The 16,948-nt window shown below is 38.4% G+C and overlaps 1 protein-coding gene across 1 annotated transcript in view; it reads left to right on the top strand.

Moving 5' to 3' along the window:
- The first annotated feature begins 60 nt into the window (after positions 1-60).
- TOX (thymocyte selection associated high mobility group box) overlaps positions 61-16,948 on the top strand; it is a 433,752-nt gene continuing 416,864 nt past the window's right edge. The window contains exon 1 of the mRNA XM_007939482.2: positions 61-162. Within this exon, the coding sequence (XP_007937673.1) occupies positions 61-162 (102 nt within the window). The remainder of the gene's footprint in view (positions 163-16,948) is intronic.

Consider the following 16,948-nt stretch of genomic DNA (forward strand, 5'->3'; position numbering starts at 1 on the left):
AAAAAAAAAAAAAAAAAGAGAAAGAAAGAAAGAAAAGGAGTTGCTTGATGTGAGAGTGAAATGGACGTGAGGTTTTATCCGCCTCCAGCCCAGCCCGCCGCTGCGCCCGACGCGCCCTGTCTGGGACCTTCTCCCTGCCTGGACCCCTACTATTGCAACAAGGTGAACGCTCTGCTTTTGTTTCCGCCGGGGTCTGCCGCCGAGTCGGGCGGGGGGCGTGGGGCGACGCGGCCGGCGGCTCGCGGAGTCCGTCCTGGGGCGCGCTCGCTAGCAGCCGCTGAGCCTGCGAGCGCCTGGGGAGGAATGCGGAGAAGCGCCGGGGCTTTACCCAACCCCGCGGTTGTGCGGAAAGTGGCACGATTTGTTCGGATTCTTTCCTTCCTGCTGTTCGCGACTCAGGACCCCTGCCTAGGTTTGCCGGGGGGCGTTTAAGAAAAATAAAAGCAAACCACAGACTACTTTGGGGGTGTGTCTGGGGTCCCGGAACGGAGGCAGAGAGTAGGAAAATCAGTTTATTTTCCAGTTTCTCCTTCTTCCTCCCTCCCGCTCCCAGGCAGCACGACCTCGTGGCCCCGCTTCCCTTCCCGGGATTAGTTGCCAGGGAAGTCTCTGGGAGTCGAGGTGTAGGGACCCGGGGGACACCCCCGCCCCCCGCCGGGAAAATTACCCCATAACTCTTGTTTTTCCATACTCCTTCGGCGATCGAGCCCAGTGTCCGCACACCAGGGCGCAGCGGGGCAGTGGGTTCACGGGCAGCGGGTTCCTCTTTTATGGGGTGCGCGCGGGATTGCAAGTTTGTTGGGAGATGGGCGAGAGCGCGCTGTTCACGTACAGAGCCCTGGTACTCGGCCCTGGGTACCTCCCGCTGTCCCCAGGTGCCAGAGCAAGGCTGGCGACGCCGGTGGCCCAGGGTTGCTGCGGAGCCCGGTTCTGCTTGCAGATGTGACAGTCAGAAGGGACGTAGGTAGAGAGTTACTTTTGGGGCGTCGCGAACCCTGCGCCGGGAAAGGGAGGACACGCGGGGACTGGCCTCCGAGAGCAGCCGCGGGACGTCGGCGCTCCTCGCCTCGGGCTTGTTGGAAATGCTTAAACAGTCCCGCCCGGGGAACGTAGGCGGGGAAAATTGAGTTCTCTGATAATCGGGGCGGGCGGTTTAGATGCCCGGTTCCCTCTTGGGTGGTAAATCTGGCTGACACAGCCCCTGCAGGCACTGCCATCTCGACCCCGCGGAGAATTCCGCAGGAAAAATCATTGGGGCTCCCAACATTTGCCTTGTGGCGAGTCATCATCACTTTTTTTTTTTTTTTTTTTAATGTGATACAGAGGTTGTTTAGCGCTCTGCATCCTCAGCCCCAGGGCTCCCCACCACGCGACCGATCGACTCGCTGCCTAAGTCTTGGTCAATCGGGGAACACACACACACACACAGACTTGTGAGTTAAGTAAACCACAGACATCACCCCTTAAAGAAGCGCCTTGATGCTGTGTGCACTGTGAAACCCAGGAAAAGGGGAGCGCTGTGTGCCGCAGATATTTCGGCGAGTTTGATGAGAGGGGTATCTAGTCTTGTGCAAGGCAGAAAGGCTTTTTATCACCCAGGGAGCCTTTTAGCTAGGGGTGAGTCGGAAGGTACGTGGAACTTTAGAAAGAGCAAAGGAGTTTGTGTGATGGAGTTTCATTTGTTGGTGACATAATTCTTTTAGTCTAAAATGTTTTCTGTCTTTATAAGCAAGCATTATGTATTTATTTTCCTTGTCGCACGATACTTACTATTAATACAAATAATAATAATAATAAAGTAGCAGCCTTCTCTCGGAGGGTAAAAACGTTTTCCACAATCCTAACGGGAACCAAAAGGTAACATCCATTTTGGCAATCAAACTAGACAAATCTTATTAAATTTATCAGTGAGTTTAGGCTCCAAAAAGAAGGTAATGACTTGGATACACATTTCACTTGTCATTCTTGAGCTAGTAGGGTCAAATTTAATTTAAAAGTTAAATGCTTTGGAAAATCAGGAATTACTTCAATATATTAAATCATTTCCAATTAAGTGCTTTAAATAATTTTACTGAGTTGTGCTGTGAATTGAATAAATTAATTTAGAAAGTCTTCAGAATTTCTTTACTAGCTCATTGAAGTTCCTTTTAAGTCACATCATGTATGAAGGAGCAAACTGTTCTTTTTAAATGCAAATTAGCCACCCTTTCTATAGACTAGTTGCAAGTCTTCTATTTAACTTATCCAGGGAATAATGGATTTTTAAAAATGCAAAGTCATACGACATGCTTATAATAGAAGGAAAAGACTTCATGTAAATGTTTCTCACAGGACGCCTTCTCCTGCTCATCTTGGTGTAGCAGTCTATCAAATATATTTGTTACTGATCCCTGATTATCTTAAGGGGCTGAGGAGGTTTGCTAGGCCCCAGAAAGCCTAGATTCTTGTGCTTTCTACTCTCTCGTTATTAGCATAGGTACAGAATTTCTGTCCATGTCAACTCTTTCAGTTGCTGAGAATATAGTCAACTAGCATTAATTTTTGTGATGAGTTGAGTGGATTTGCAGGGATAGGAAGAAGTGAAAAACTTTGGAAGAGGTACAGTAAAATATCTACATCTGCGTTTAGCAAGAACAAGTCGGTTCAGACTTCCCCAAAAGAGATTAGATTACAGAATAAACCTTGTCTCTATCAGAGATGTGATGACCATGTAGTTTATTATAGGAGACACTTTGTTAGGTTGTTTTTAATAGAATAATAAGATCATACATTACTAATTTCTTTTAAACTTGTCAACAGTTTACTGTTTAAAGTTGGTGTGCTACATCCCACAAAGACCAGAATCTTTCAGTGCATCAGTTTCATGCTGTTGTTGTACCTGTAGTTTCCCAAGTATTTTCAGTGTCAGAAGAGACCCTTAGCAAGAACATGATGATACGCTTCCTAAAGCTTTTCTACACTAGAATCTGATTGTTTCACTCTGCTGACACTTTCTAGCACCTTGCTGCTTTATATTGCCAAAATACTACTTAGATTTTTCATTTAAATAAACTCCATAGGAGGAATCTGGGGGGCAACATTTTAAAGTCGTATTGCTGTATTACTTTTACCAGGCTATTACATTATGAACATATCACTATGAAAACTGGCTTCTATTTTCACATAGCCTATTGTGAAAGAAAAAATGAGAACAATGCCAATGATGTTGGTTATGGCAACTGTGTGAGGGATCTCTTATACAAACAGAATGGATGGCATGTTGTTGTATATAGGTCAGCCTTTAAAATAGCAATGTAGTACACAAACTGGGGAGACACATGTAGGCAAGAGGAGACTGCTCACCTCTTGCAACTTAAAGCATAGTTATATTTCAGACATTGAGAGATGGATACCATAGCTGAGTTTCATCTAATTAAGGCTATTTTAAGTAACATTGCATCTCTTAATTGAACTGAATGCCACCAAAAGAAATTGGATTAAATGAGCTCAGTAGTAAAATACAGCCCTGTTTTTTGTTCAAGTTGAGGATGTCTGATCATCAGTTTAAATATATGCCTACAGAGTAATAACAGTACCTTTCAGTTTTCTTAGTGCAATGTCATTTCTTAAGATTGTTTTCACTGATGTTTATGCTAAATTAGTACAAAGAAGTAGCATTTTTTCATTTTACAATGATGTGGTATGTTCAGTTACTGCTCAGTATCTGCCCACATAAGGAGTAGTAATACAATTATGTTATGACATAGCTAATGACAGGGAGGCTGACCCCTGCCAGCAGTGGGAGAGGAAATAATGGTCTTTACAGTTCTCAGTGGTTGCTTTTGTGGAATCATGTCCTGAATCTTTGCTTGATTTAGAAACAGGGAAGTCTAAAATACAAACCCATGCTTAATGCTAGTTACATACAGAGTAAAGAATAACAAGCATTTGGAATATTGGGCTTTTGTCATTGAAATGAGGAAGGACATACATAATCTTTCTATATAAACACAGGAAGAAGGATCTATTTATTTGTGATGAACTCTGCTTTAAATGATAAGGCAGGCATTAAACATTTAATAACTTTTGAGAAAAACATGGCTCATTATCCTCTGTGCAAAATCTCCTTTGAGTTTATTTTTCTATTTAAAGTGAAGAAGGAACATATTTAAAGTGAGAAGGAAGTGGGGAGGGCTATAAGCAATGTAGAGCATCATGCTTGATGAGCCCTGTCTCCACCTCCATAACTTCTGGGACTTTGGAAAATTCATAGATGATGCTTGGTACATCACTAGTGTAATTAAAACTGGCCTTGGGAGTTTTGTTAGTTGGCACTTTTCATAAATTTTGGGGATCTTTTAAAAATGTTTTAAATACATTTATAGGTAAGAAAGAGAATAAACTAAGCAATCATACAAAAATCTCAGATGTAGCAATCTTGACTTTGTGGAATATTTCATTGCCACAGATTCCAAGTTCAATGCCTGTGCCAAAATTTCTAATTAATAGCTTTGGAGAAACTGATCTTTTACATAGCCTTTTCTTACGTGCTTTAGTATTTTCACAGTTTATCAAATATTTTAAAAGTATAGAATGATGGTATTTTGAGCATTTTGATGTTTTGCTGACTTAAGAGCACTAAAGTGACATTTAAATCAAATATTATCTAATAGACTATTTATTGTAGGGTTTTTTTTTCTTCTTCTTCTTTCTTTTCTTTTAAATAATATGATTGCAAAGAGATGAAGAACAGTAGAAAATATGTATGATGCTTGAACCTGGAGGTAGTAGGGAAATTACCAAGTTTAACAGGGGCTTCCTTGGTACCAAAGTTGGGTCCTAAATGTTGGTTTTGGTATGTGGGACAGTTTTTTATGGTCATAATTTTTTTGTGATATGCTCAGTTCATGAGAAGGATAGCTTAGAAAATTGGAAGAGAAAAACAAATATCATTTAGCTGTTAAAGATAAATTTTTCTAGTGCTTTCCAACCTTGTTCTACTACACCAGAAAACTGAAGAAATCCTGGGTGTATTTCTCAACTGTTGGTAATCCTTCCTTTTCTAATTGATGCCTTCAGCATCAGTTGTGTCTGTGTGCTTGGAGCCTCTTAACCCCCATCTCACACATGCATAGCACCCCCAGCTTTGGAACAACCCTTGCCTTTGCTGTCTGCTCCCCAATCTACATTTGAATGAGGTGCAGCCTCCAATCTGAACTCCTTCCTTTCCTCAGCCATGTGATTTGCTCTTGTGGTCCTCTAGGCCACCATGTTCCTTTTTGACTCACCATCAATGTTATCATGACCATGTTAACATAACATTCTTCCTCCAGGTACCTGACCCTCTTTTCGTTGGAATGTACCAGCTTTCAGGTCCATATCCACTTTTTAAAACTCAAAACTGAATTGTTCTCCTTCCCCTATCCTGAATGAATGACATAGAATGATACAATAATAACTTAAGAAAGCATATGCAGACGGGAAAAAAAAAAAAATTTAAGGCTGATATTTCCAAGCTATCATAGTTGTATTTTTTTTTTTTTTTACATTTGCTACACAGTGTATTTTGAGCTCAGAACAAGCTCCTTGAACATCCTTTATCAATGAGAAAGCTTTATTTTGACTCCAAAAGCATATGAAGATGGGACTGCGGTCTTCTGATCTTTAGTTGTCATACAGTAAGTAATCTACGGGTTAGAATACTACTTATTCTCATCAGAATAGACATAGATGGGGTTTCTGTTACAAAAGCAGACTGCTACATCTTTCACTTACGGAGGAGCAGATTTGAACTGCCCACATCTCAGTTAGCAGCCGATCGCTTATCCACTGTGCCACCAGTGCTTCTAGACATAAATAACTCAAATGGGGATAGTTGTCCAATGAGAAGTTATTTAACTAATCAAATTTAGATAATTTATCACTCTACATTGTAGCTGCCTGAATGGGAGTCATAGATGGGAAGTTCCTGTCATATCTCAATAAAAATTAAGTATAATTTTTGTAGGTTGATTATATGCTTATTAAAAGTATTTCTCAAACATTATCAATTGTTGTTTGTTTAAGGTAAAACTTGTAATGTATGCAACCAAATCCAAGAATTTAAAAGTTAAACTTTTAGGAGAAAACAAGATTGTAGCAAATCATAGTTACTAATACTTTGGCCCTGGGAATCGTAACTATTATTCTTGCCCACAAGAAACTTTCATTCAAATAGTTTGAATGTGTGAATGCTCTCTTATTTTTAAAAATTGACTGTTCACACGAGGTGTTAGTTTTTCCAATTGTAGAGATGCCTTCTTACCTTTCATTTACTTGCATCTTGAACTTCTTGATATATTCTCAATTGATCTTTTTCTTTGAAGGGACACTTTTTAGCGTCAAATAGCCTGTGCTCTTCTGTCGTTGAGGGGGCAGGACTGGAGAGTAAATTGTGTTTACTGGATGGTCCACTATGAAACTAGAACTCCATGATCCAGCTTACATCTGCCCTAATGAATTTGAGAAATTTTTGTTGTAAACCATGCATGCCAAGTTCCATCCCGAAGAGCAATTTCTCATTAAAAACAGTTGAGTTATAAAGTGCTTAGAAATGTGGTTTATAATGGAAGTGCCAAGAGACTGTTAATTATAGCAGTTCTTCTATAATACTTTGAGACATGGAATTCACATTAACCTGAATGAGCTTTTCCTGGTTATAGCATGTTTCTCCCTACAGCATTCATTTTGAAAATGGGAACATTATATTGCTTTGTGCTGGGATGTTTATTGTGCAGCAGAAAGGACCAGAGGAGGGGGAATGCCAGAAAGAAACGCCCTGCTCTTTCGTGATAGGAGGCGATAATACTTGCCCAGGCCATTTTAATCCGATCTATGGCAAGTTGGCCTTATTTTGATTAAAAATTTTGAAGTTAACTTTAAAAATTTATCTTCAGATTTCCATTTTACTAATGAAAAATAACCATTGATAGAAATTTATGGTACCAAAGATCATGAGACCAGTATCACTATTAATGATTTTGTATTGGTCTCTTTGCCAATTTGGAGTTTTAAATGGTCTGCTTTAGCCAAATATTTATTGTTTTTCATTCCTGAGTTATGTGCTTTTATGAACTGTCTTGAAATAACGCCTAATTAAACTGAGGCATGGTTGGTAAGAAGTCTTGCTAGTAGCCAAGAAAATAGAGTGTATTTTGAGTTACCAAGGGGTCTTGCAAGTTACTTATATCAGTTTCAGAGTAGTGGCAATGCCAACTTTTGTGTACTCTGCCTTTTGGTTGAAGAAATCTTTGATGTCCCTGTGTGTCTATGTTGCTCTTACAATGGAAGTGCCCTGTGTTTCTGTGTTGCTTATGGTTTTGGACATATTTCTTGCCATGAATGTATGAGAATTTATCTCAGTGGCAGAATACACCAATGTGTATAACAACAACAACAACAACAAAAGGGAGCTCTGGGGGCGTAGTGACTAAGGCATTTGACTGCTAACCAGAAGGCTGGTGGTTCAAACCCACCGGCCACTCCTCAGATGGAAGATTAGGCAATCTACTTCTGTAGAGATACCTCTTCAGAAACCCAAGGAGGGGTTACTATGAGTCAGAGAAGACTCAGACTTATTTCTGGCCATAAATGTATGAGAATTTATCTAAATGGCAGAATACACCAATGTGTATAATAACAAAGGAAATCATAATGGCTACTAAGAAATGCCTGAGCCACACTCTTTTCTAAGAAACTTAGCCAAATATCATGGGAAAAGATGCTTTTCAGAATGCTAGGGTTTTCATTGGGCATATTATAATGTAGTAAGACTAAAAAACTAGATCTTCCTGAGGAAAATTGATCCTTCTGAAGAAAAGACTTTTTTTTGTTGGGGAGGGGGGTGAAGATGAAAAACGAGTGCCCTTAAACCTGTGTTGACTTACTCCCTAGGCAAAGTAAACGGATCCAGGAAAGGTGATTCCCTCCCCCTCTGCTTCCCATTCTCTTCAGAAAACCTGGCTTCATTCTATAACTGGTAAAGTTCTGACACTGAAAGCTTTAATCCATCTGTGTCTCAAGCTTCCATGTATTCAGTAGAGAAAAAAAAAAAACAAACATATATATGTATATATATATTTGTATCAAGGAAGTTTTAGGAGAATAAAGGAGTCAACAGAAGTAGATTATTTTGAAATCCTGTGGTGAAAGATGTTCAAAAATTTGAAGAATATTAGACCTTAGCAAAATGTTATGCACTCAGCCCATTTATTCTTTTTCTGCTACCCAAGCGGAATAAATATGTTTCAAAGGTTGTAAACTAGTTATTCTTTCAAGAAGGGAGCGAAAGGGATAACCTTTTTGGAGGATCCAAAGTTGTCTTTGGGAAAATAGAGTAGGTGGAGGTACTGTGTGTAAAAGCTCTTTCTCCCTCAGATATTGGCACACCCCCTTCTCCTCCAGGCACAATAGAGGAGGGAGGAGTTCTCTTGTTGAGAGTCAAACCACCTGGTGAGAGATGCTATTGATGGGAATGTTGCCTAGTTTGCAATGTAAAAAATAAAAGTGGAGAATATCTGCTAAAGAGGGAAATACCTCCTTGTAGGTTCTGATTTAAGTAAGACAAGCTTGCCCCTCTTTTGCTGTTGCTAGCTGCCATTTGCTGGGGTCTGGATTCATGGTGACCCCTATTTATGATGACCCCATGGTGAAGATTGAAAAAAATGAGCAAAACACTGCCTGGTCCTATGCCACTCAGTTTTGAGTTGGACCATTGTGATGCATTGGGTTTTTATTGGCAACCAAATTTCAAGGCCTTTCTTCCTAGTCTATCTTAATCTGGAAGTCTGTTGAAATCTGTTTAGCAAAATAACATGTAAGCCTGTACTGAGGGGTAGATGGAGGCTGCTCAGGAGCTGCATTGGACAGTGCCTAAGGCACTTGACACAACCAGAAGGCTGGCGGTTCAAACCCACCAGCCATTCCTTGGTAGGAGGGTTGGGCAATCTACTTCCATAGCGATATCGCCTGGGAAACCCAAGAAAGGGTCACTGTGAGTCAGATCTGAGTCGATGGCAGTGAATTTGGCTTTTTTTGGTTTCTCCCACATGGAAGGTGATAATTCTACCATTGAACCAACACTGTCTCATTGTTTCTCTGTGTCTTCCTCTGATATATGGGTCAGAAATGCAAAATATAATGTGGAAGATTAATTAATGGGTCCAAAGATAGTCCAATTACTTTAAGAGAGTATCTGTGCACTGCCTTATTTCCTTAAGTCTTTTAACTTAATTAAATGGTTAATTAAAAAGAAAATGATAGCTAAAGTGTTACATACATTTGGTGTCTTCATACCATTGAAAAATCCACTTCTTCCTTTATATGCCAATATGCCTCAGCCTATAATGCCTGTAACAATTTTAGAAAGAGAAATGTTCATAATAAAGAGGCAGGGTAACCTTTCAACAAAAAGTATATTTTATCGTTTGGCAGATGCAGTCATGAACATTAATCATAGAAACCTGCAGATAGTAGAAGCTTAATATCAAAGCTAATGATTTATTTTATGTTAATGACTTTCTGCCAAGGCATAAAAGACTGATCATAATGGACTCTCAGTGCTCTGTTCAGTTACTAAGGCTAATGGGATAATCTTTCCTTTCCCCAAAATTAAGCTTTTTGAAGTAAATTATGCTGTTATTTTTCAAGGTAACTCTCAAAATTTACTGCAAAACTAATCTTTTAAGAACTGCTTCAAGAAAAAAGAAGAGGAAAAATCCCACAGCAGCTTTTCCAGTTCATGAACAGCTTTACTTGATTATGGAAGGAAAGTTTCTATCTATGCCCGTATTCATGAACTTGTAACGCTAAACAATTTTTAAGTCAGCCTTCAGTGGCGCAGTCTGCCTTTTGAGATTCAGCTCCTCTGAGTATGCCCCATAGTCAATGTGTTTTCATAGATTACCAGCCAATAATTAGCTAAGTGCTAGTAAAACATTGAGTTTTTCACTGAGAAGTTTTAAAAATCATGTTTGCAATTAGTTACAACCAACATTATATTTCAATAAGAGATAATTTGCCTACTAAAGTTCACATAATGTGCTAATCATGTCTAGTGGTTAATAAAGGCCTCCTATCTCACTCCCCTGATGGCTATAAAAGGCTATTATATTCATGGCAGCAGTTCAGGTACAGCTGCTGTGTGTTAATAATGCATCATTGTCCCACTAATCAACACTGCAAAGGTCAGCACCCCTAAGCACCTAAACCACCTATTCTCTTTCCAAAATATTTATTAACACCTTAAAAGCATATCTTTTCATTTTCCTTAGCCTCCAGTTAATTCCACTCAAAGCTACTTGTGTCATAAAGGTTTTGTAATCTAAACTAGGTGGTAGAAGAGATTAAAATATATTCATACTAATCTTCTCCCATAAACATGTTTCCATTTCCACAGTCAATGACTGAATTAGTGTGGGGTTGTTCTAGCCACAAGAGCCACCACCCTCCCCCCCCCTTTTTTTTTATTAGGAAGTGCATATGTTTCAGAGTAAGAGTTCTATCAGATTTTACATGTTATTTAAGGAGATATTTAGAAGAAAACAACTTTTCAATTAAAGTAAATAGAACGGATCGGGAAATAGAAAGGGCTGTTTAACATCTAAATAGACAGAAAGGAATCGGCGATAGTTTATGGATCTGATACAGTAGTGAAATATTATTTTCCTAATTGTTCTTTTGGCATAGGAAAGCAATAATAGTAAAAGCTTCTTAAGCCATATTTTCTGCACACAAAGAACATATTTACGTGGGGTTTACATTTTGCTAGAAAATCGGGCAAATCAATAAGCCAGCACTTATCTGCATTAAAATTAGGTAGACAACAATTTATAGGCATAGTGATAGTGTAGTTCTCTTGATTCCCTCTGTGAGTGTTTAAGATAATCCTTGCTTTTGTGTCCTCAGAGAGAAGCCAAAATGTTAAGTGAACAAGATCTCATTTTCTCATCTTGTATTATTGTCTTCTGATTTCTGTTACTCATTCTGATAACCTTGTGTGTGTGTGTGTGCTTTTCCCTTTATAATTTGGAAACCTTCAATGTTCTAAGAGAAGAAAAAGAAATGAAACTCAACTCTGTTTCTATCATCAAGAGAAATGCAAAAGGAGAACTAGTGGGAGGAGCTTCTATTTGTGCAGCACATCATGTACAATGGTACATTTGTCATGCTTTAAATATATAATGCTGACAATAAAATATGTACAGGCGCAGTTGTGATCTATGAAGTCTCTGGCTCCAGTGCCATTGTTTGTACTCTCTACGGTTGTCATACATTGTTCTTTGCACATCATACCCTTACAGCAGAACTGACACAATTTCTAGCTTTCAGCCCTGCACCATTTTCATTGCACAATATACATGAGTTTGACAGGGTGTGTTGAGGACAACTCTGGCAAGCAATTGATATTTTGAAGTGGCAAGTGTTTCAGCAGCTGCCTGCTTGTGAAAAAGGAATGATAAGATATACTGTATTGTTAGTTTCAGGGAAAGCATTAAGGTTTAAGCTCTGTAAAAATGTACACATTATTCGCCAGTGGTGAAGCAAGTCTTTTATGTTTCTTAGAGCTTAGCTCTCTGGCTGATGTGAACTAGAACGACATTGGTCAGTAAATGAATAGGAGTACTTTGAATTTGAACTGCTGCCAGTTTTGCACCAACAAAGGAACTGACAAAAGAAAGATTTTATGTGAAATGCAAAGCACAAGCAATGTTTTGGGGGCGGGGAAAGGGAAGGAGAGAGAGAGAAACCCACACAAGAGAATATTCTTTAACACATACTTGTAATGATACCAAAGAGTTAAAACAGCCATTTTTCATGGCTCATCAACTACAATCCTAAGCCATTTTATCTAATGTGCTTTATGAAAACCTGTTGTATACACATTGGCTTTTAGAATATGTTCTTATGGAATTTAGAGTGTTTTTCTAAATATCACACTGTGCCTGAAGGCCTGTTGCCAGAATATCAGAGTTGCCCACTGCTGGAGTCCCCGACTCTCTATCTGGTAGTGGGAAATTGTAGTTTAATCAGTTATGGCACTTTCAGTGTATAACATTCATTAGTAAGGCAATTTGTCATGACTGGTAATGGTCAGGATGCATCTGCTTTCTCAGTTATGGAGCATGATAAATAAGAAGACAAATATTTCAATATCTGATAGTATTAACTCGTTTCAAGTTTGTACTCCAAGGTTAGTTGCTCAAAACAGACACAGTGGCAGATTAACAAGCATACTATATTCAATTTTAGTAGGCCCTGTTTTTGTGGATTTATGACTTTAAAGCACACTAATAGCTATTATGAAGGGCACAGTCTCTGATTAGATGTTCAACAGAAACTAAGTTATGAGCAGAGTACCTTCTGGGTTCATCTGGAAAGAATTTATGTGCATAATATTTTCTATAGAGCTCCATAAATTGAAAAGAGTGACGTGTGCAATATTTTTACTATGTTAAATATTCTTCATATGATTAAAAAAGAGTCACATTCTTACTGGTTTACAAACTGGTCGGCCACTTTCCAAGTTAGTTCAGCTATCCAATCAATTTGAAGAGTCTTAAAATTCTAGGGAAAAACTTCAGAATGAATTAGCCATGTCACCTTTGCTCAGGAAACCACTTCATAAAAGCATTGCTCATAGCTCTAGATAGGAAAAGTTAAAAAGATTCCCCCAGTTTAAAAGGTTAGAATTTTTTACATAGTTCATATTTTCTAGGTATTACATCATATAGCATGCCATACAAAATCTTTTTGACACATTTTCATTTTTAATGAAAGGCCCGCAAATTCAGAGCATAATGATTTCTTAGAAACTGAACCCAATCTTGGTTAAAAAAAAAAAAAATCATTCTTGCTAGTAACAAAAGCTGTTACTGTTTAAGTTCCTGTTCAGTGGTGAGTTGGTACGCTTCACTGAATGTTGTCAAAAAGGCTTTCCTCGTGATTGACAACCCGGCAGGAATGTGAATGGAGATTTTAATTGCGTATCATGTGTGCATATCAGAGTGAGTGAATTCATGACTCTGCTTAGCTCCATATCTCGGCAGGTCAGCCGTGCCAAAAAATGCTCTTTTATGTGCAGTTTTTCCAAAAAGAGAAAGGTGTACGTGTATTGAGGCCTTCTTTACTCATTTCTGAAGTGAAACACTTCTGTTCCCTTAGCTGTGGAGATTGAAAGTGGAACAAAAATTCATTTTGAGTTTCTTTCTCTTACTCTTTTCACTTATAATACACTTGGATGATGTAAATTCCTTTCAGTTACAAGTGGGGAAAAGTCTGCCAGAACATATTTTTCTTATGGCATTTGCTGTACGAAGTGTGTTTATCTTTCTTTTTCCCCCATCTAGAGTACTTTGAAAAAAAAAAAAGGAAAAAATCTAAGCCAGTGGAAAACTTTACTGAAGTCAATTGCCTTTCAATAACTTGCAGTCTTTAAAAAAGAATTGGGGGATGGGTGGCTAGAGAAGAAAAGACATGTTCTGAGAGATGGGAAGGTTCACAAATGTGTATCTGAGTTTTAGTAAAAAGAGCTGGAACACAGTGCTTATTGTAAAATGACATTAACAAATGTATGAATGTTCATTTCTTAGAAAAATAGCTTTTTAGTTGAAAACTTAAAGGTCAAAGATTTCGCTGCTGATAACATTTCTTTGCCAGCACGCAATTGTGATGATATGCCATTCATTTATCTTACCGAGATGCCTAAACTCAATACATGTGAGCTTTTCAATGCATGTGGAGTAAAATTGAGCTATAATAACCCCAGACTTATCAAGAAGTTATTAATGAAAAAAACAGAAAACGTTACAACAAATATGCTGTATATAATTTGTCATTTAATGTGATAGGAATATTAGGCACTTGGGTTGTAAATTTAACACAGAGCAACTTGTTGAAGTCATTTTGAATAGGTGAGAAAAAGATTAGCACCAGGGTCATTTTAAATCTAACCATAGTAATAAGCATGGTAATGTTGAAAAGATGGTGACTTTATAGCCATAGGATACCCATGGGTCTTAATTTTGTTTTAATCTCTAATATGTTATCTCAACACATTTTGAGGCACATCAGATCGCAGGTTGATAATTCAGCCCTTCTGTGGTCTGCAGTACAGGATGATTGTTCTAGGAAGGCACTACTGTACCTTTAAAATACTAAAGAAAAAAATCTATTTTAAAAATATAGCTTTATGTGGGGGATGACATTTTTCTAAAGGTATGGAAGACTATTTTGTACTTTATACTGAGAGCTCAGGCAAGGAAAAAAATCTATTTACAAAATGAAAAAAGGGCTCAGCTGAATGCATTTCACTTTTAAAGATGATGTTCTGGTAATGAACTTTATCAAGCAGAGAACATTTCAGTAAAAGTATTAAAGTACTTCCTATTTCGGTTGCCTCACTTAAGGCTGTGTCATTGTTTCCATTATAACTTCTTGTTTTCAGGTAGCTCAGATGTAGTCCCCATACAAGCATTGGTACAGGGATGAAATGAGACTATTTTAACTTAAGAAGTAGACTTTTGAAATTTGGAGAACACTTCTAATGAAGCTTTGGGCTTTGTTAGTAAGGCATACTTAATTCATTTTTAGAAATTGAAAAGCCTTTACTGAACACTAACTTGTGTGCAGAGCCTTTTGCTGAGTGATAGGGGGACAGGAAAAGGCACAGATATCAGTAAGATGAGGGGCTAATCAAGAGAGGGACACAAATAACTACAAAACAGTGTAGTATAATTAATGTGATACCATGTGTGTGGTAGGTGTGCCGGGGGATAATGGAAGAGAAATAATGAATTGAAGTTGGGGAAAACTTGGTGGCTTCGTGGAGGAGGTTACATGTCATTCAGCCTCAAAAACTGGGCTGTGAGAAAGGGGAAAGTTATTCCTATTTCTTCTTTGTAGATGTTCCACCTCTTCTCAGAAAAAGATGTAAAGCAGCATAAAATAAGAAGTTCATGTACAATAAGACTGTCAGTATTAATGTAGACCATGATAGTCAGGAAATGAAGACACAAGCATATTTTCTTAGCCTGGGTATTTTCTCTAGAATTGAACATTACATTTGGCTTTTATTGTTCACAGTCAGCAGAAATGGAAACGCAGCGAGTGACAGGATTCTGATTATCTGAGAGACGTATAGACACTAATTACTCATGAGGATAAAGTTTTCCAAGGAGCCCTCGTGACTCAATGGTTAAATTCTGAACTTAAAAAATTGGTGGTTTGAACCCATCCAGTCGCTCCATGAGAGAAAAACCTGGCAATCTGCTCCTATAAAGATTACAGCTTGGGAAACACTATGGGGCAATTCTGCTCTGTCACATGGACTCTCTCTGAGTCAAAACCAACTTGTTGGTACCGAACAAAAGCCAAACAAAAAACACCTACATGTTTTATTCTCTATTGAAAAACTGCAAAAAGACATAAAATGAGGGCGCACACAGAAGCGTGACATCATAGGGTTTCTGAGGAATAATCAGATGTGGATGGTTTACAAGGTCCCTGGGTTGTCCCTGAGGTATCTGTAGTGGGAAATGAGACAGAACAAGCATGAGAACTCATTGTTATCACCAACAGAGGGAACCATGGGCAGGGTAGAAACAAGGGGAACAACCAGATCAGAGAGAAGGCCTAAGGTTTAGAGAAAGAACTGTGGTAGCATTGTGGAGGACAGGTTGGGGGAACTGAGTCTGCTTCCACTCTACTTCCAAAAGTCAGCTGTTGAAAATCCTATGGAGTAAGGTGCCACTCTGACGCAATGGTATCGCCGTGAGTCAGAGTCAGCTGGACAGCAACTGGTTTGGTTGGAGAACTTGGAGTAGAATTTTAATTGCTTCTTGTAAGTAGGCTAATGTTTAACCCCAATAAGAGTGCACCAGAAAGCACTACTGGGGAAATTCCATCAGAAAATGAATGATTAGGTACTGATCTGTTTGTCATTGACTGAAAATTATAGATGGATGATAAACTGTTAGAAGGTGAGTTAGATTAAAATCTAACTTCATAAAACACACTACAGTATTATAGTCTACCTTCAAATGCTTTTTTTAAAATTGGGAAGCCCAATAATTATCTACCCATATTAATGCTTTATGTATAATTTTAGAAGTACATCTCTTGGTAACTTAAATCTGTTCTAATTGTGGTGTACTTTTTACCAAAATTTCTAGTGATTACTTTCCTGAACTTTCTTCTAAGTGATACTGAGGCACAAAATTATCATTAAATTTGGTAAATAGATTAAAGTGTCCAGACATATTTAGAAACCCCTAGCAGTGTTTTTGAAGGCATTTTGTAATCCTCAAATAAACACATTTCTCAGATTTTTCTTCTGAAGTGCCTTAATGAGTGGGAGGGAGTTTCCATCTTTGGAGTCTAGTCATGGAACCCAGAAGTGCCTTCCACAATCTAGGTATGTTTTAGAAGGCTAGCATTTTAAGAAATGTGTGTATTCTGTATCATATTCTATAATACATCCATTTCAGTTTAGTCTAAAAGCAATTCTTTAAACCATTTACATTTGAATCAGCTCTGTGTTCCAGGAAGATATCCCATGTTATTCTGTTGTTTTACTGCCTGGACATTCTGCCCTTGCGCCTATGGGTATGAGTTTGAGAAGTATGAGATAATACTTTGGTTCATATTATTAAGAAATTAATTGGAGTCTTTGAAGGCATTCCATTAGTTAGGTCATCTTTCCCACTCAGAATGGAACATTTTTTTTCACCCTAATTCTGTCCTTGATTTTCACTAGTTCTTTACTTCTGATAAGAAAGCTTAACAAAGTGGTTGATCTTAGTCTGAGCTGAAAGACTAAATTTAGCTAGGGCTCAATAATTACTGGTGCTGGGGACATGGCTGCATCATCCTTTGAAGGGAGAGAGAGGTGAAGAAGGAGGAAATCAGATACTCTAACTGTAGGTGAAAGAGA

This window comes from Orycteropus afer, unplaced genomic scaffold (assembly GCF_000298275.1).
Source record: "Orycteropus afer afer isolate SDZICR_OR568_19922 unplaced genomic scaffold, OryAfe1.0 scaffold00060, whole genome shotgun sequence".
Taxonomy (NCBI): domain Eukaryota; kingdom Metazoa; phylum Chordata; class Mammalia; order Tubulidentata; family Orycteropodidae; genus Orycteropus; species Orycteropus afer.